Here is a 17,339-nt window from a genome sequence, read left to right as displayed (position 1 = left end):
CCAGGTTTTGTCACAGACCAGAACCAGGTTTTGTCTTAGACCCGAACCAGGTTTTCACTCAGACCAGAACCAGGTTTGGTCTCAGACCAGAACCAGGTTTTGACTCAGACCAGAACCAGGTTTGGACTCAGACCAGAACCAGGTTTTGACACAGACCAGAACCAGGTTGTCACTCAGACCAGAACCAGGTTTTGTCTCAGATCAGAACCAGGTTTTGACACAGACCAGAACCAGGTTTTGACTCAGACCAGAACCAGATTTTCACTCAGACCAGAACCAGGTTTTCACTCAGACCAGGACCAGGTATTGTCTCAGACCTAAACCAGGTTTTCACTCAGACCAGAACCAGGTTTTCTCTCTGACCAGAACCAGGTTTTGACACAGACCAGAACCAGGTTTTTGTCTCAGACCAGAACCAGGTTTTGTCTCAGACCAGAACCAGGTTTTCACACAGACCAGAACCAGGTTTTGACTCAGACCAGAACCAGGTTTTGACTCAGACCAGAACCAGGTTTTGTCTCAGACCAGAACCAGGTTTTGACAGTCTGAACTCACAGATTGTGCGTCGCCATCTTTCCGGGCTCTGTAGGTGATCCTGTAGGTCTTGACTGGGCCGGGGGCGGCGTCCCACTTCACAGTCAGCGTGGAGGTGGTGGCGTTGAAAACCCTCAGGTTCCGAGGAGGTTCTGGAGGGACTGGAAGCACAGAGAAAGAACCTGTGAGACGAGGCGAGACAGTCAGCGGGGTGAGATGTGAAGATAATGAGGAGGATGGTCCACAGTCCAGAGGAGGATGAACGGGTCGGGGTCAGCGTGAGGAAGAGCTCGGAGCTGCTCAGAGCTGCTCAAAGCTGCTCAAAGTCCAGCTGGAGTTCAGAGAAACATCTGGATTCCAGATCAGCAGCAGGTTCTGAACCAGGTCCACTTCAGGTCCGGCTGATCAACAGCTGGACTGTTTCACTGCAGCAGAACTTTAAATGTTGATCTCCATGTTGGAGCTCAGAACGTTACTCATGAAGGATCCAGAACCAGCAGCATTCTGGGGTTTACAAAGTTGTCAGAAAACAGCTGATTTATTTTAAAACAGCTAAACATCAGCTACAAAGGAAATAAAAACTCTTAGGCTGTTTACCTTTGATCATTTTTAAACATTTAGTGGACGTCACCATTTTCTTTACCCTGCAAAGTCTTCTGGGTAAAAGATGCAGCCAGGTGAGCTTCATTCAGCTCGACCTGATGTTTGAAGTGAAGCGCATCGACAGAGAGGACGGAGGACTGATGCAACTTTCACGTCCAGAGTCCAACTCCCACCCTGAAGGGGTCCGATTTACTGTCGGCCACGAGAACCAAACTCTTGCTCTGCTTGTATCAGGACCAAACAGCCCGTAGCAACGGACCTCCAATCCCATCCTCATGGACCACCCTCCACAGTGTACCCTGAGGAACATGGTCCATTGCCTTCTCCAAGTCCACAAAACACATGTAGACTGGATGGACTAACTCCCATAACCCCTCGAGGACCCTAGTGAGGGTAAAGAGCTGGTCCAGTGTTCCACGGCCAGGACGGAACCTGCATTGTTGTTCCTCCTGGATCTGAGGTTCTACCAATGATCTGACTCGATTCTCCAGTAACCCTGAATAGACCAATCAATCTAGGGCTTCACGCCCCTAATAGGGTCACCCAAGGCAGACAGATCCTAGGAGAGGAACCAGACAAAGCGCAGCCCAGAGACCCTTTATGATGAAAAAACTGGATGGAAACAGTGTTCCCTCGCCTGGACGTGGGTCACCGGGGCCCTACTCTGGAGCCGGGCCTGGAGGTGGGGCTCGCTGGCGAGCGCCTGGTGGCCGGGCTTTTACCCATGGAGTCTGGTCAGGCACAGCCTGAAGAGGAGATGTAGGTCCCCCTTCCCATGGGCTCACCATCTGTGGGAGGGGACAAAGGGGTTGGGTGCAATGTGGGATGGGTGATGGCCGAAGGCAGGGACCCTGGCAGTCTGATCCTCAGCTACAGAAGCTGGCAATTGGGACGTGGAATGTCACCTCTCTGGTGGGGAAGGAGACTGAGCTGGTGTGTGAGGTTGAGAGGTTTCGGTTAGAAGTTGTCGGACACACCATGACACATGGCTCTGGCTCTGGAACCAGTTTCCTTGAGAGGGGTTGGACACGCTTCCATTCTGGAGTTGCCCCTGGTGAGAGGCGCTGAGCAGGAGTGAGCACACTTGTTGCCCCCCATCTTGGTGTCTATACGTTGGGGTTCACCCCGGTGAACGAGAGGGTAGCCTCCCTCCGCCTACATGTGGAGGGACGGGTTCTGACTGTTGTTTGTGCTTATGTGCCAAATAGTAGTTCAGATTATCCACCCTTTTTGGAGTCCTTAGAGGGGGTACTGGAGAGTACACCTCCTGGGGACTCCCTTGTTCTGCTGAGGGACTTCAACGCTCAAGTGGGCAATGACATTGAGACCTGGAGGGGTTTGATTGGGAGGAATGGCCCCCCTGATCTGAACCCGAGTGGTGTTCTGTTATTGGATTTCTGTGCTAGTCATGGATAGTCCATAACAAATACCATGTTCAAGCATAAGGGTTTCCATATGTTCTCTTGGCACCAGGACACCCTAGGCTGCAGTTCGATGATAGACGTTGTTGTCATTTCATCTGATCTGTGGCTCCATGTCTTGGACACTCGGGTGAAGAGAGGGACAGAGCTGTCCACTGACCACTGCCTGGTGGTGAGTTGGCTCTGATGGTGGGGGAGGATGCCGGTCAGACCTGGCAGACCCAAACGTATTGTGAAGGTCTGCTGGGAATGTCTGGCAGAGTCTCCCATGAGATGGAGCTTTAACTCCCACCTCCGGGAGAGCTTCAAAAACATTCCAGGGGAGGTGGGGGACATTGAGTCCGAGTGTGCTATGTTCTGCACCTCTATTGTCGAGGCAGCTTATCGGATCTGTGGTCGCAAGGTTGTCGGTACCTGTCGTGGCGATAACCCTCAAATCCGGTGGTGGACACCGGCATTGAGGAATGCTGTCAGGCTGAAGAAGGAGTCCATAGGGCCTTGTTGGCCTGTGGGACACCAGAAGCAGCTGATGGGTACCGGCAGTCCAAGCAACATGCGGCTCCGGTGGTTGCTGAGGCATAAACTCAGGCATGGGAGGAGTTCAGAGAGGCCATGGAAAATGACTTCTGTACGCCTTCGAGGCGATTCTGGTCCATCATCCGGCATCTCGGGGGGGGGGGGGGGGGTCACTAACACTATTTATAGTGGAGGTAGTGTGCTGCTGACCTCAACTTGGGATGTTGCGGGTCGATGGGCAGAATACTTTGAAGACCTTCTCAATCCCACCGGCACATCTTCCACTGAGGAAGCGGAGCCTGGGGACTCTGGGTCGGGCCCTCCAATCTCTGGTGCTATGGTCACTGAAGTGGTTAAAAAGCTCCTCGGTGGCAGGGCGCCAGGGGTGGATGAGATTCGCCCAGAGTTCCTTAAGGCTCTGGATGTTGTAGGGTTGTGTTGGCTTACGCAACTCTGCAATATTGCATGGACATCGGGGGAAGTTCCCCTGGATTGGCAGACTGGGGTGGTGGTCCCCCTATTCAAAAAGGGGGACTGTAGAGTGTGTTCCAATTACAGGGGGATCACGCTCTTAAGCCTCCCTGGTAAGGTCTATTTGGGGTTTCTGGAGAGGAGGGTCCATCGGATAGTCGAACCTCGGATTCAGGAGGAGCAGTGCAGTTTTCGTCCTGGTCGTGGAAACTGGACCTTGTTCACGACTGAGGGAAAAATGGAGCGAGAGGTCGATAGGTGGATAGATGCAGCGTCTGCAGTGAAGCGGGCGTTGTATTGGTCTGTCGTGGTGAAGAGAGAGCTGAGTCAAAAGGCGAAGCTCTCGATTTACCAGTCAATCTACGTTCCTACCCTCATCTATGGTCATGAGCTTTGGGTTGTGATCGAAAGAATGAAATCACGGATACAAGCGGCCAAAATGAGTTTTCTCTTCAGGGTGTCTGGGCTTTCCCTTAGAGATAGGGTGAGAAGGTCGGTTATCTGGGAGGGACTCGGAGTAGAGCCGCTGCTTCTCCCCAATGAGCAGAGCCAGTTGAGGTGGCTCGGGCATCTGGTTAGGATGCCTCCTGGACGCCTCCCTGGTGAGGTGTTCCAGACACGTCCCACCGGGAGGAGACCCAGAGGAAGACCCAGGACACGCTGGAGGGACTATGTTTCTCGGCTGGCCTGGGAGCACCTTGGGATTCACCCAAAGGAGCTGGCCCAAGTGGCTGGGGAGAGGGAAGTTTGGGCCTCCCTACATAGGCTGCTACCCCCGCGATCTGACCCTGGATAAGCGGAAGAAAATGGATGGATAGATGTAACAAGTGATAAATTTTTATCCTTGAATCAATTTTTTTAACCCATCCAGAGGATCTGACTTAACTTTTTTAGATTTTTCTACCTGGATTATTGAGCAGCATTAGGATATTTTTATCCTTGACTTCTTGTGTTTTAGTCACCACTTCAGCCGATGTACATCATCTCCCAAAATGCATTGCACTGGTAAAACACTGGTGACGTCCTTAGGTGAAAATTGTTTTTTTATGTAATTAAGAGTTTTCATGTGTCACACACAACTTTTAGTAGAATAGAGAAATAATATTTTAAAGCCAATATGTGCAGAAAGTCAGAGATCCGTTTGACGGATCAAAAGGGAAGAAAGGAGTTTTGTTTTGGAATATTTTTCACTAAATAAAGATAATGCTGCCTGTTGAGCTCCAGCTGGACTCTGAACATTGATGGATGTGATGAGGACGTGATGTTACGTCATGAGATGAACATGAAGCATGAACAGAACCATAGACAGATGGACCCACACAGTCAGAGACTGCAGGGTGGCTGACCCGTCATGATGAACACAGTGAAACACTCAAACATGCAAATGTCTGTTTGGGTCCAGGACCCGTCCAACACAGAACCACTGCAAGTGGTCCTCATGAGACCTACCCTCTGCAGACTTTAACACTAGAAAGAGACATTGAAAAGAGAACACGGTTATTCCAGCAGACGGGCTCCAGACTCAGAACCGTTGTGTTGGAGCAGGTCTCTTACGTGTGCGCTCGCTCCCCATCAGGTCCTCGCTCTCAGACTCGTCGGGGTAGATGGCCGTGACGGTCACCAGGTACTCGGTGTCGGGGTCCAACTCCTCCAGGATGTAGGAGGTCTCGTCACTGCTCAGGATCTCCTGGTGACGGATCAAAGGAAGTTTTTAAAACAAGAACACAAAGCCCACGATGCTTTCATCCAAATACAAACTTTTTGAAGTGTTTATTTTATTTGTTTCTTATTTTTAATATTTGGATATGAATGTTAAGATTACAAATGCTTCTCCATCCTGCTGAGATAAACTTTCGTTTTTGTTTTAGTCTCAACAAACTGCATCATCTCTGTTCTGTGAAGCCCAACAGGAGGTCAGGACTTCATCTGTAACAATCTGGGCTGTGACAGAGCCAGACTCTTATTGTGAAAGTCCAAGTTCAACCCTCTTCCTCCTTCCTGCTCACTGAATCCTCCTAAACATCAAAGGTCTGACATGTTGAGTACAACACTCACATGTTGCTTTCAGGATAATTGTAAATCTGAGCATCACCTTGTTGAAGACAGCTGACAGAACCCGTCTGGTTCCGTTCTGTCACAAGAACTTACGTTCTGAGCATCGGTTCCTGCCTTCTTGACCCAGGAGAGTCGGTACAGGGCCACATCGGGGGCTCCGTGTTCCCACGTGGCTCTGAACGAGGACTGGGTCACCTCGGAGAACTGCAGGTTCTTGGGAGCAGGAACAACATCTGTTCCCACACAAATAGACCAGAACATCAGAGGAACATCAGGAGAACGCTGCTAAGATGACTCTGATTTCTGAAAATCTAAGTTCTGGTCCTGTCCCACTTCATATTTTAACCTCATCACCACCACTCAGAACAGTTCGGTCTGAGTTCAGACAGAACTCAGCAGAACCTCAGTAACATGTGGACATTTTCAGGTGGACTGTTCCGTACAAAGGAGAAGTAACACAAATGGAATGTGAACCAATAAAAGCACAAATCCAGACCTGTGATGGCGGTTCCGAGCATTGGGAATCCAGTTCCCTCTTCATAAACCGGAGCAACAGCCACGTCATACTCAGTCTGAGAGATAAGGCCTGTCAGGGACAGGCTGGTGATGTCTCCGTTCACTTCAGCCTGACAAGAACATAAAAAGTAAGTAAGTAAGTAAACTTTATTTATATAGCACCTCTTACAGGTCAGAAACCACAAAGTGCTTTACAGAATAAAAGACATAAAAACACAAGGTAAAAACACAAACGATAAAAGATAGAACAACATGTGTATGACATAAAACAATATAAAACTAATTAAATGCCTATCTAAACAAATGTGTCTTCAGCTGCTTTTAAAAAATATTAAGAGAATCAAGGCAGCGCAAAGTCAGAGGCAACACATTCCACAGTCTGGGGTCCACAGCCTGGGGTCCACAGTCTGGGGTCCACAGTCTGGGGTCCACAGCCCTAAAAGCGTCATCCCCTCTGGTCTTAAAAAGAAAATTTAAAATTAAAACTTTAAATTTTTTAAATGAATTCTAAAATGTACCGGTAGCCAATGTAAAGAGATTAAAACTGGCGTTATGTGCTGTCTTTTTCGTGTGTTGGTTAAAAGCCTTGCAGCAGATTCTGAACTGTCTGCAAACCATCAAGATCCTTCTTAGTCAAACACGTGAAAAGACTGTTACAATAATCCAGACGGGATGTAATAAAAGCATGGATAATCATCCCTAATTCGGCTTTTGACACAAGAGACTTAAGCCTTGAAATATTTCTTAGTTGAAAAGAGCAATTTCTGATTAATCCATGAGAATGGCATTGCAGTGACATGGCAGAATCAAAAATAATGCCAAGGTTTCTGTGATTTGGTTTGACAGATGAGGCCATTACATCAAGGTGTTGCTTAATTCCAGATATTTGATTGTCAGGTGCAATAATTAGGGTTTCAGTTTTATCACAATTAAGTTGCAGAAAGTTGTCACTGTTAGATATTGCTAATACAATTTAACAAGGAGGACAATTTTTGATGTTCAGAAGGTCTGAAGGAACTATATAGTTGAATATCATCAGCATAGAAATGATAAGACACATCTGAAAACTGACTTATTATTTGACCGAGGGGGAAAACATACAAAAGAAAGAGAATAGGTCCCAACACTGAGCCCTGAGGTACCCCACATAGCAGGCTCTTGGATTCTGACATTATTTGGTTTGCAAAAACACTCAATGTTCTACCAGAAAGATAGGAGATAAACCACTCCAGTGCCAAGCCTGATGTAGCCTGTTAATAAAAATACTGTGTTCAACAGTGTCAAAAGCAGATGTTAGATCTAGGAGAACCATCACCGTGGATTCTCCAGAGTTGGCTGACATCAAAATATCACTGGAAACTTTAAGAAAAGCAGCCTCTGTGGAGTGGAGCTTTTGAAACACAGACAGAAAATTGTCAAAAATCTCATGTCTTTCCATGTGAGCGATTAGCTGCTCAGCTACTACTTTTTCAAGAAGTTTTGAAAAAAATGGGATCTTGGAGAATGGCCTGTAATTTTCAAACTTTGTAGGATCCAAGTTTGCTTTTTTAACAATGGCTCACCAACAGCATGTTGAGTGAGCTTGGAAACACACCTGTTGAAAGAGAAGCATTACAAATATCTACAATGCAGGGACCAATGACAGAAAAAAACTTTTTTAACAACATCGCTGAAAGAATGTCATTTGGACCGGTAGAAATGTTCATTTTATCCAATAAAGATGAAAAGTCACATAACGTCACTTGATCAAATGCAGTTGTGGAATAAGAAAGTGAAAAGCCAGAAATAGAGTTATGGCACATAGATGGACAAATGGTTCCTCTGACATTACTGACTTTCATCAGAAAAAAGTTAAGGAAGTCATTACTGACAGCTTTGGAGGACACTGAGACTTCAGGATTGACAGGAGAGACAAGGGAGTTTACAGTTTGAAACAAGACCTTAGAATTTTTATTATTTAAGGAGGTGAGATTAGAAAAATATTCAAGTCTAGCTGCTTTTATTTGTTCATTTAAAGAGGTCCAAAGTCCCTGAGGTGGAGCCTGTGAACCTCCAGTTTAGTGGATTTCCACAGGCGTTTTACCCACGACAGACTCTTCTGGATTGCCGAGTTGATATTTATCCATGGAACGGCCTTTTTAAATGGTACCAGGAAGGTTTTCAAAGGTGCCACTACGTTAAGAATATCTAAACAATGATTGTTAAAACACCATGTAGCATCATCAACATCCGGGCATTCCTTCAACAAAGATGGATCAAACAGATCACAGAACCCGTCAGCAACATCCTGAGTAACAACTCTCCGCTGGATTTTATGTTTCACTGGTAATGGGTCTAAAGCAAAGCTAAGATTCAAAAATACACAGCAGTGATCACTCACAAAAACATGACTAACACACAGATTGGTGATGTTTAGGCCCAGAGAGAAAACAAGATCCAACGTGTGGCCTTTAGTGTGTGTGGGACCAGAGACATGCTGGATGAAATTAAGAGTCAGTAATATACAAGAGCTCGTTTGTTGTGATGCAGCTGGTGTCGTCCACATGTATATTAAAATCCCCAATTAACAAGACTTTCTCAAGTTGTATAATAGAAGATAAAAAGTCTGTAAAGTCAGATAAAAAAGCATCTGCCGGTCCCGGTGGGCGCTGAATTAAAACACAATAAAATATGTTGGATGAACCGACCTCGATCACCTGCGACTCAAAAGAGAGAAAAGTTGCAGCGTCGACTGACCTGCATGAAAAACAGGTCTGGTGCACCGCAGCAAGTCCACCACCCCGGCGGTTCGTGAGGGGTGTCCCGATGAATGAACATCCAACGGGACAAAGTTCATTTAAGTGGACATGTTCCTTCTCCCTTTGCCATGTTTCCGTGAGGAACATAAAATCCAAATGTTTGTTGGTGAAAAGTTCGTTCAGCACAAAGGATTTGTTTGCAACAGTGCGAGCGTTGATCAGAAGCAAAGGTGACATGCTGACGACATCAACAGCTGATCGCCGTGGAACTGACAGCAGACACCTGGAACGGTGACGCTGCCACGTAGCGCTCCTGCCTGGACAGCAGGGATCAGGAAGTGCAGAAATCAATCCATCTTTCCAAACATGCTTGTAGTTTGCATGAGTTTCTGCTCCTCTGGTAAAAGGAGGACGTGAAGGTAAAATCATGTTGCTTTCCTCTAGTCCATGAAGTTGAACCGGCAACAAAAAACGGGTGCGTAATCGTGCACTTCAGAGGCCGTATCCGTTCCGAAGAGCACGCTTTCTCTTATATTTAACACCAGCTCTACAGCCCCTTTTTTCAGTCTCATTTTCCTTTTCTTTGCTCGGAGCCAAATATATATAAAAATATTCAGGAGAAAAGGAAGAACACACAAACGGAGGAGGGAAGGTCTGTCTTTAGACTATCAGTAACATGTTAATAACATGTTATTAACATGTTATTAAACTTTTATCATCATCATCATCATCATCATCAACTTTATTTATAAAGCGCTTTAACAGCAGCCACAGCTGAAACAAAGTGCTGAACATCAGTAAGAAATAAGAAAAAAGAAAGCATAAAAACAAAGCTGCAAAGCCAAGCACACAATGAATTAAAAACTCAATTTAAAACACAATAAAACTACGAGTTAAACAGATCAAATCAATACCAATAAAAATGAAGTAAAATCAAGTGTCAGTTGGTTGAAGGCCGATGAGCAGAGATGAGTTTTCAGACGAGTTTTAAACATGGACAGTGAGGGGCTGGTCGAATGTGCAAAGGCACAGCGTTCCATAACTTAGGGCCACTAACAGAGAAGGTCCTGTCTCCTCTGAGCTTCCTCTTACTCTTGGGAATGACCAGAAGCAGCTGGTCAGAGGACCTGAGTGACCGAGGGGGAGTGTAGTGGTGGAGAAGCTCTGTTAAATAAAGGGGGGGGGGGGGGCTGTTTAAAACCTTAAAAACCAACAAAATAACTTTAAAATGAACTCTAAAATACACGGGCAGCCAGTGGAGAGACGCCAGAACAGGTGTGATGTGCTCTCTTTGACCTGTTCCAGTTAAGAGACGTGCAGCAGCATCTTGCACCAGCTGCAGACGTGTAAGTGAGGACTGGATGACTCTGAGACAGAGAGAATTACAGTAATCCAGCTGTGAAGAGAGGAAGGCATGGATTACTGTTTCAAACTGTTGTCTTGAAAGAATACATTTTACCTTTGCTATTTTTCTCAAATGATAAAACCAGACTTGACTGTGGCTCTTATTTGACAGTTGAGTTTAAAGTCACTGTCCACCTTAAAACCAAGGTTTGTAACTGTGTAGACTTTAGGTGCATTGTCAGGGGGTCTAGATCGACTGGAGGGCTCGAACAAAGTCCACAGGGTCCAAAAACAAGCACCTCTGTCTTTTTTTTCATTAAAATGCAGGAAGTTTAGGGCCATCCAAGTTTTAAGATCCTCGAGACACGATAAAAGAGGTTTAATAGACCAGACATGAAGTTGCCTCAAAGGCACATAGATTTGACAGTCATCAGCATAGCAGTGAAAGGAGATGTCGTGTTTTCTGAAAATTGATCCTAGAGGAAATAGATATAAAGAAAAAAAGCAAAGGCCCTAAAATTGATCCTTGAGGAACACCACATGACAAAGGAACAGAAAAGGATTCACACCCAGCAATTTTTACAGAAAACGTTCTGTCTGCCAGATAGGACCCCAACCACTCCAGAGCAGTCCCATCGATGCCGACTTGGTGCTGCAGACGTGACAATAACATGCTGTGGTCCACTGTGTCCAAAGCAGCAGCTAAGTCCAGTAAAACAAGGATCACATGATCACTCGAGTCACATGCCAGGAGGATGTCATTAAAAACTCTCAGCAGAGCTGACTCTGTGCTGTGGAGCATTTTAAATCCAGACTGGAAAACATCCAAGATGTTATGATCATCCAGGAAGGTTTTTAACTGTGAATAAACAATTTTCTCCAAGATTTTTGACAGTAAGGAAAGCTTGGAGATGGGTCTAAAATTCCCCAACACAGTGGGTTTGAGACCAGGTTTCTTTATCAGGGGCTGCACCACAGCATGTTTAAAACTAGCAGGGACTACTCCAGATAACAAACTGCTGTTAAAAATGTCAAGAACCAAGTGTCCAAAACAAGGAGAACCTCTTTAAGAAAGTGTGGTGGAAGAGTATCGCATGGAGAACCAGAGGGCTTCATCCGAGTGACCATGTCCTCTAAAGTTGTTTTCACACCAGATAGTCCGGTAGACTGGGTTCGGTTGGGGACAAATATTCATGACATTTTGTTACATGTGAGCTGGTGAGTTTGCATTCACAATGCACTGTGCAGTCGAGTCAACCTGTTGAACCAACCTGTTGAAGCAACCTGTTCCCCCGCTCGCCTGTGGGGGCGCTGCACCAAGAACTACTGAAAGAAACGACACAAAAACCTCTGAAGACACGTCTTCTTCTTCTGTAAATAAAATCAAAAACGAAGTGGCATCAAGTTTTAGCAGTTTTAGGAGTTATATTTAGTCATTTTTCAACAATGGACTCAGTATGAGCAGAAGATGAGACAGAAGACCATGGAGAATATTGTTCTTCACACAAGGCAGCTGACGGCTCCATATAAGAGAAATGAGTGTTTGTTTGTCCTGCGCTGTACTCCACTTCCTGCTTGTGGAGCGGGGCCCGGTCTGTTTACATTCACACTGTACTCGAACCGTGCTGGAGTTCTCTCGGATGAGAGACGAAACGTTTCTACATTTTTTGTTGATTTGCTTTGTTTTGTTTTTTTGAATGTCCAGAGGACCAGATTTAACTTTTTTAGATTAGAAAAATAGTTATTTTTGGCTGCTTTAACTGTGTCTTGATAATTGTGCCAACAGTCTTTAAAAATTAGAAGGGACACCTGCAGCTTGTCCTTTCTCCACCTGCGTTCCGCTCTGCGACATTCCTGTCTGACCGCTCGAGCCATTCTGTTCTGAAACCAGGGTTCACATTTAAGTCCAGGCGGTTTGGTCTTTAAAAGAGCCACAGTATCCAATACAGTCAGACAGTATGAGTGGAGCCAAGAACTCAGATCCTCAGAATCAGTTGAGGCAGGTGGACAGAGCTGGCAGAAAACCTCAGTGAACTGTCCAGCAGTGGAGGGGTTAATAATCCGACAGCTCTGAGCAGGAGTGTGATTTTAAACAGTAGCATATGTGAAAACAGGCTGGAATACTACAGGCAAATGATCAGAGATTATAGAGTCATGAATTTCCAGATTAGACACAGGTAATCCCAAAGAGAGCACAAGATCAAAAGTGTGACCTTTATCATGTAGGTCCAGACACAGAATGCACCAAATTAAAAGAGTTGACAAGAATTAAAATTATTTTACCACAGGTTTGTCAGGGCAACAAACATGGATGTTAAAATCACCAACAATAAGGAGATGGTCATATCCAGTCACTATCTCAGAAAGAAATTCTGAAAAGTCACTAATAAAATCCTTATTGTATTTGGGTGTGTGGTAGATGACAGCACAGAGTGTCGGGTCAGAATGACCCACTTCACAGGAGGTCAGCTCAAAGCTGGAGAAGTGACGCTGTTTAAAACACTGTTTATAACTAAAAACATCTTTATACACGGCTGCAGCTCCTCCTCCCTGGCCCGATGATCGTACAGTTCCTCCTCCCCGGCCCGATGATCGTGGAGTTAAAATAAGAGCAGCCTGTTTGTAAAAGCTCCGACAGAGCAGCTGACTCAGCCTCACTCAGCCAAGTCTCTGTGATACAGAGGAAGTCAAGGTTATGGGAGCTGAAGAAATCCTCAGGATGAACGTTTTATTAACCAGCGATTTGGTGATCACCAAGCCAGTCCTGGCTGGAGCTGGAGCGGGGTTGTCACACTGAAGGGGGGCCCAACTCAGCTGTCTCAGATTCCGTGAGTTCGCTCCACACCTGCTGAGCCAGGGCATGCAGGGGCGCTGACACCGGGGGACATCTGCACCAACAACACGAACCAGGCAATCATCCACCGGCTACAGAAAATGGCAAGACAAAAACACGCTAGGAAACACCTCCGGAACTGGCTGGGAACCATTGCACCAACAGAAAGGCTTTCAGCTTCACACCAGGCATCCACCGCATCTACCACAGCGGCCATGATGATTCCTCGAGGGGGGGGGGGCGCCAGAGCCCAGCACAGGTGAGCTGGAATTCCCGACAGAAGCTGGGGGGAAATTTTATGTTCCCATCTATCATAAGTAGCCACCTTGTTGATAAATGGCCTTATCTCCAATGTTTGTGATCATACACCAAAAGCGACCCGACTTCACTCATAAACAACAGAATAATGACTAGAACTGACAGTGACAGAAGACCTGCCACGTGCACCGGCGCCATCATCCTGATGTCATTCACGACGTTAAACAACCCTGTTCATGCCACATGTTGAAAATTTGTTATAACACGTTATTAACATGTTAATAGCATGTTAATAACACATTATTGCCTTGCTATTAATCTTTAAACGAACCTGTTCATGATATATGTTTAAAACAGTAAGTGAAACAGAACAGGAAGTGAAACTGAACAGGAAGTGAAACATGTCAACACATTCTTGACCTTTAAACAAACCTGTTCATGCCACATGTTGAAAATTTGTTATAACATGTTAATAACATTTTAATAACATTTTAATAACACATTATTAATCTTTAAACAAACCTGTTCATGCCACATTTTGAAATTTTGTTATAGCATGTTATTAACATGTTATTAACTTTTAAACAAACCTGTTCATGCAACACTTTATTAGCCTGTTGACCTGTTGTTAACATGTTAAACCTTTAATAAAAAGTTAACAACCTGTTATTAACATGTTAATAAATTGATAAAAATCTGAACAATCAAAGTCTCGTAACAATCTTTTGTATTTGTTCTTCATTATTCGTTGTACAATTTATTGGAATGGATCAAATGTCCCTGAGTGGATCCAGAGTTCTGAACAGAACTGGGTTTCTCAGATTTAGTTCTCTGTGGCCACCTCTAGTCAAAGTGTGTTTGTGGTTCTGAAGGTTCTGGGTCTTGTGTGTGAAGATAAAATGAACCAACACGTTTGTAGATTCTTAGAATCGGATCACAGAAACATTTTCTTCAGATGTTCTGTGTCAGGAGAAGAAACAGGAAGTGAAACTAAACAGGAAGTAAAACCAAACAGGAAGTGAAACCGAACAGGAAGTGAACCAGAACAGGAAACGAAACTGAACAGGAAGTGAAACTGAACAGGAAGTGAAACCGAACAGGAAGTGAAATCGAACAGGAAGTGAACCAGAACAGGAAATGAAACTGAACAGGAAGTGAAACAGAACAGGAAGTGAAACAGAACAGGAAGTGAAACCGAACAGGAAGTGAAACCACTCAGAGGGGTTGATTTAAACCAAGTTGGAGCAGCTGACTGAACCTCTAAGTGGACCTGAAGTCGTGTCAGAATAGTTGAACTCTTCTCTGAAACTGAACACAAATGAATAAGTGCGTCCTCACCTCCTTGGCGTCTCCGTCCTCCGGCCTGTAGGTGACGATGTATTTGCGGACGGCGCCTGGAGCGGCGTCCCAGTCGAGCGTCATGGCGCTGTGGGTAACGTCTCTGATCCTCAGGGAGCCGCCGGGCAGCAGGGGCACTGAGGGAAAACCCAAATATCATCCTTCAAAACCTGACTCATCGGAAACATCTCTGAGCCCAGGACCAGAACCTGAGCGGAGCCGATGGGTCCAAAACAAACAGCAGAACTTTTTATGATCATCTGGTTCCTATAAATCTTCTATCAGAATAATAAATTCCAGGATGCTCAGAAAAACAACTTAAAAGCTTATAAAAACCAAACTAGAGCCAAAAGTGACAGAAAGAACAAATAAATCATAAAAATAAGCGAATCGAACTCCTCTGAGAGCGAACGAGTCACTCGCTCGTTTCAACCAGTTCTCCTCCACCATCAGAGGAACAAACGGACCTCTAAGACAAACACGTTTGTCAGGAAGCTCAGTCTGAATTCTTAATTCCACTTTATAAAGAAATCAGAAACTAAATCTGTCAGGAGCTGGAAAATAAAACGTCAGGACAGAAAACTAAATGAGAGCTGAGGAGCTGCAGCCTGAAGACCGTCCACGTCGGCTCCAAACCACATTGTGTTTGGACCAAAAGGAAAGACGCAGCGTTCCTGTGAGCAGCCGGCAGAACCAGAGTCAAACGTCCCAGCAGAGATCCGTTCAGTCGCTCCTTGACTTGGGTTCAAAGTTCAGAGTCGAGAAGAGACGACAGCTTCCAGTTTGACTTTGTTACAAACGGGCACCAACGCAGCGACAGCTTTGTTTTATAACAGCCCCAGTTATGACAGAGCCTGACTCTTATTTTGAAGAGTACTCATGAGCTTTACTCTGAAACTTTAGGTTAAAACTTCCTCCTTTTTTAAACGGTTAAATGATTTATTTAATAATAATAATAATAATAATGTCATCACAATGTCAGCACTGTATGTTTCCATACAATGGCGAAATTAGTCTCTGCATTTAACCCATCCACCACCAGGTGGTGCAGTGGGCAGCTATTGAAAGCGCCCGGGGGACATTTTGGGGATTAGACGTGCTGCCCAGAGACGCCACGTGATGTGCAGTGACTGGGGATCGAACCTGGGACTCTCGGGTCCCAAACCGGCTGCCCTGCCTCTACACCATCTCATTTCCTGCCACTTTAAAGTTGTAAGCAGGAGGCAGTAGAACCTGACCCTGGTTGCCATGGTGATTCCCTCCTTTTCTCCAGAGCAGGGGGCTGTCTTGTCCAACAGACAGAACACGTCCTGTCATTCGTCCTCAGAGGTCGCCACAGCGGACTAACTCGCTAAGATGGTTTTACGCTCGATGGCCTTCCTGACACAAACACTGAGCTACCACAGCCCTCTGTGTGGAGCAGAGGGCCATATGAAAGTTAAAGTCACAAACTGTGTAGAAATACTGCTTTTTCAACTCTAACTAGTAAACATTTGAGTAAAAATACATTTGTGTTGTATTACTGTGCCTCGGACTGCTCTCATAAACCACAACGTTTGATTTGGAACTTTAAAGTCAGGAACCATTGGAGAACATTTCTTTAACAGTTCTGGAGGCTAACGTAAACCCACAAAGTTTCCAAATGAATTTATTTTAATGACTTCTTGTGAAAAATGTTTAGTTTTTCTTCCTTCCTGGTAAAACTGCAGAACATCTGAGGGCAGGGCTCCTTCAGAACATTTGGACCATCTCAAAAGCTCTTCAGATGTTTAAAGAACGGAGGATGACCTACAGGTGACACCTCGGTCCGTCAGGGCCTCGCTGGCTGCCTCTCCGTACAAGGCCTGGATGCTAACGAAGTACTCTGTGTTAGGGACCAGCCGCAGGATCTCGGTGTTCGTCTCGCCTCCTCCGACACGACTCTGCAGAGGAAATAAACCGACATGTGATCAGCAAGCATGTGGACATTTCTTCTGCAGATGGAACGCCGGCAACAGCAACCCTGGCAGATTTATCATCAGATAGTCTGGACCAACAGCTTTCCAGACTGAACTCTGACCTTTGACCCCTGAGGAAGACTCCTAAACTCCAGGAATAAACAGAAACCTGGAGGTCCAAGGAGACTAAAGATCTCTGGTACAACTCTGGAAACTTTCCACAGGAAGTTGAGAAGTTTGAAAAAATTACTAACTGGAAACTTTTGTGAGAATTATAGAAGTTTATGGGAATTACATGGACAAAGAGTCCAGCTGACAGGACAGAGCGGAGGACCGGGACAGAGCGGAGGACCGGGACAGAGCGGAGGACTGGGACAGAGCGGAGGACCGGGACAGAGCGGAGGACTGGATCAGAACATGTCGTGGTCATATTTAACATTATCTTCATCGTTTCTCTTTATGTTGTGAAACCAAACGAGTTTCATGAGGAAGAACTCGTGTTGAGTAAACTCATTTTTCTCTTGAAGCCCTGAGGCCAGATGGTTTCCAGGACGGACCTCATTAGTCCATTCAGTCAGAACCTTCTGGTCCATCTGCTCACGTTGTTTCTCCTGATGCCTTCAAGCTAGAAGCTCCTCCGTCTCTTTGATTGGTCGCGTTGAGCCGGTCCTCGGATCAAACTTTGACTTCAGAGGGCCGACCACTGATGTCCCTGCTCTGTCCCTGCTCCCCCACCACTGATGTCCCTGCTCTGTCCCTGCTCCCCCACCACTGA

General features: G+C 45.6%; 1 protein-coding gene across 1 annotated transcript in view; it reads right to left on the bottom strand.

Moving 5' to 3' along the window:
• Positions 1-17,339, bottom strand: part of LOC119417984 (collagen alpha-1(XII) chain) — a gene marked incomplete in the record, with an annotated part of 211,081 nt that overhangs the window by 122,084 nt on the left and 71,658 nt on the right. The window contains 6 exon segments of the mRNA XM_037685231.1: positions 556-695; positions 5,100-5,232; positions 5,694-5,833; positions 6,097-6,226; positions 14,628-14,764; positions 16,420-16,549. Of these exon segments, the coding sequence (XP_037541159.1) occupies positions 556-695; positions 5,100-5,232; positions 5,694-5,833; positions 6,097-6,226; positions 14,628-14,764; positions 16,420-16,549 (810 nt within the window).

This window comes from Nematolebias whitei, chromosome 12 (genome assembly GCF_014905685.2).
Source record: "Nematolebias whitei isolate Nwh7 chromosome 12, NemWhi1, whole genome shotgun sequence".
Classification (NCBI taxonomy): domain Eukaryota; kingdom Metazoa; phylum Chordata; class Actinopteri; order Cyprinodontiformes; family Rivulidae; genus Nematolebias; species Nematolebias whitei.
Note: the sequence above shows the minus strand (reverse complement) of the source record. Positions and strands in the feature narration are given on the sequence as shown.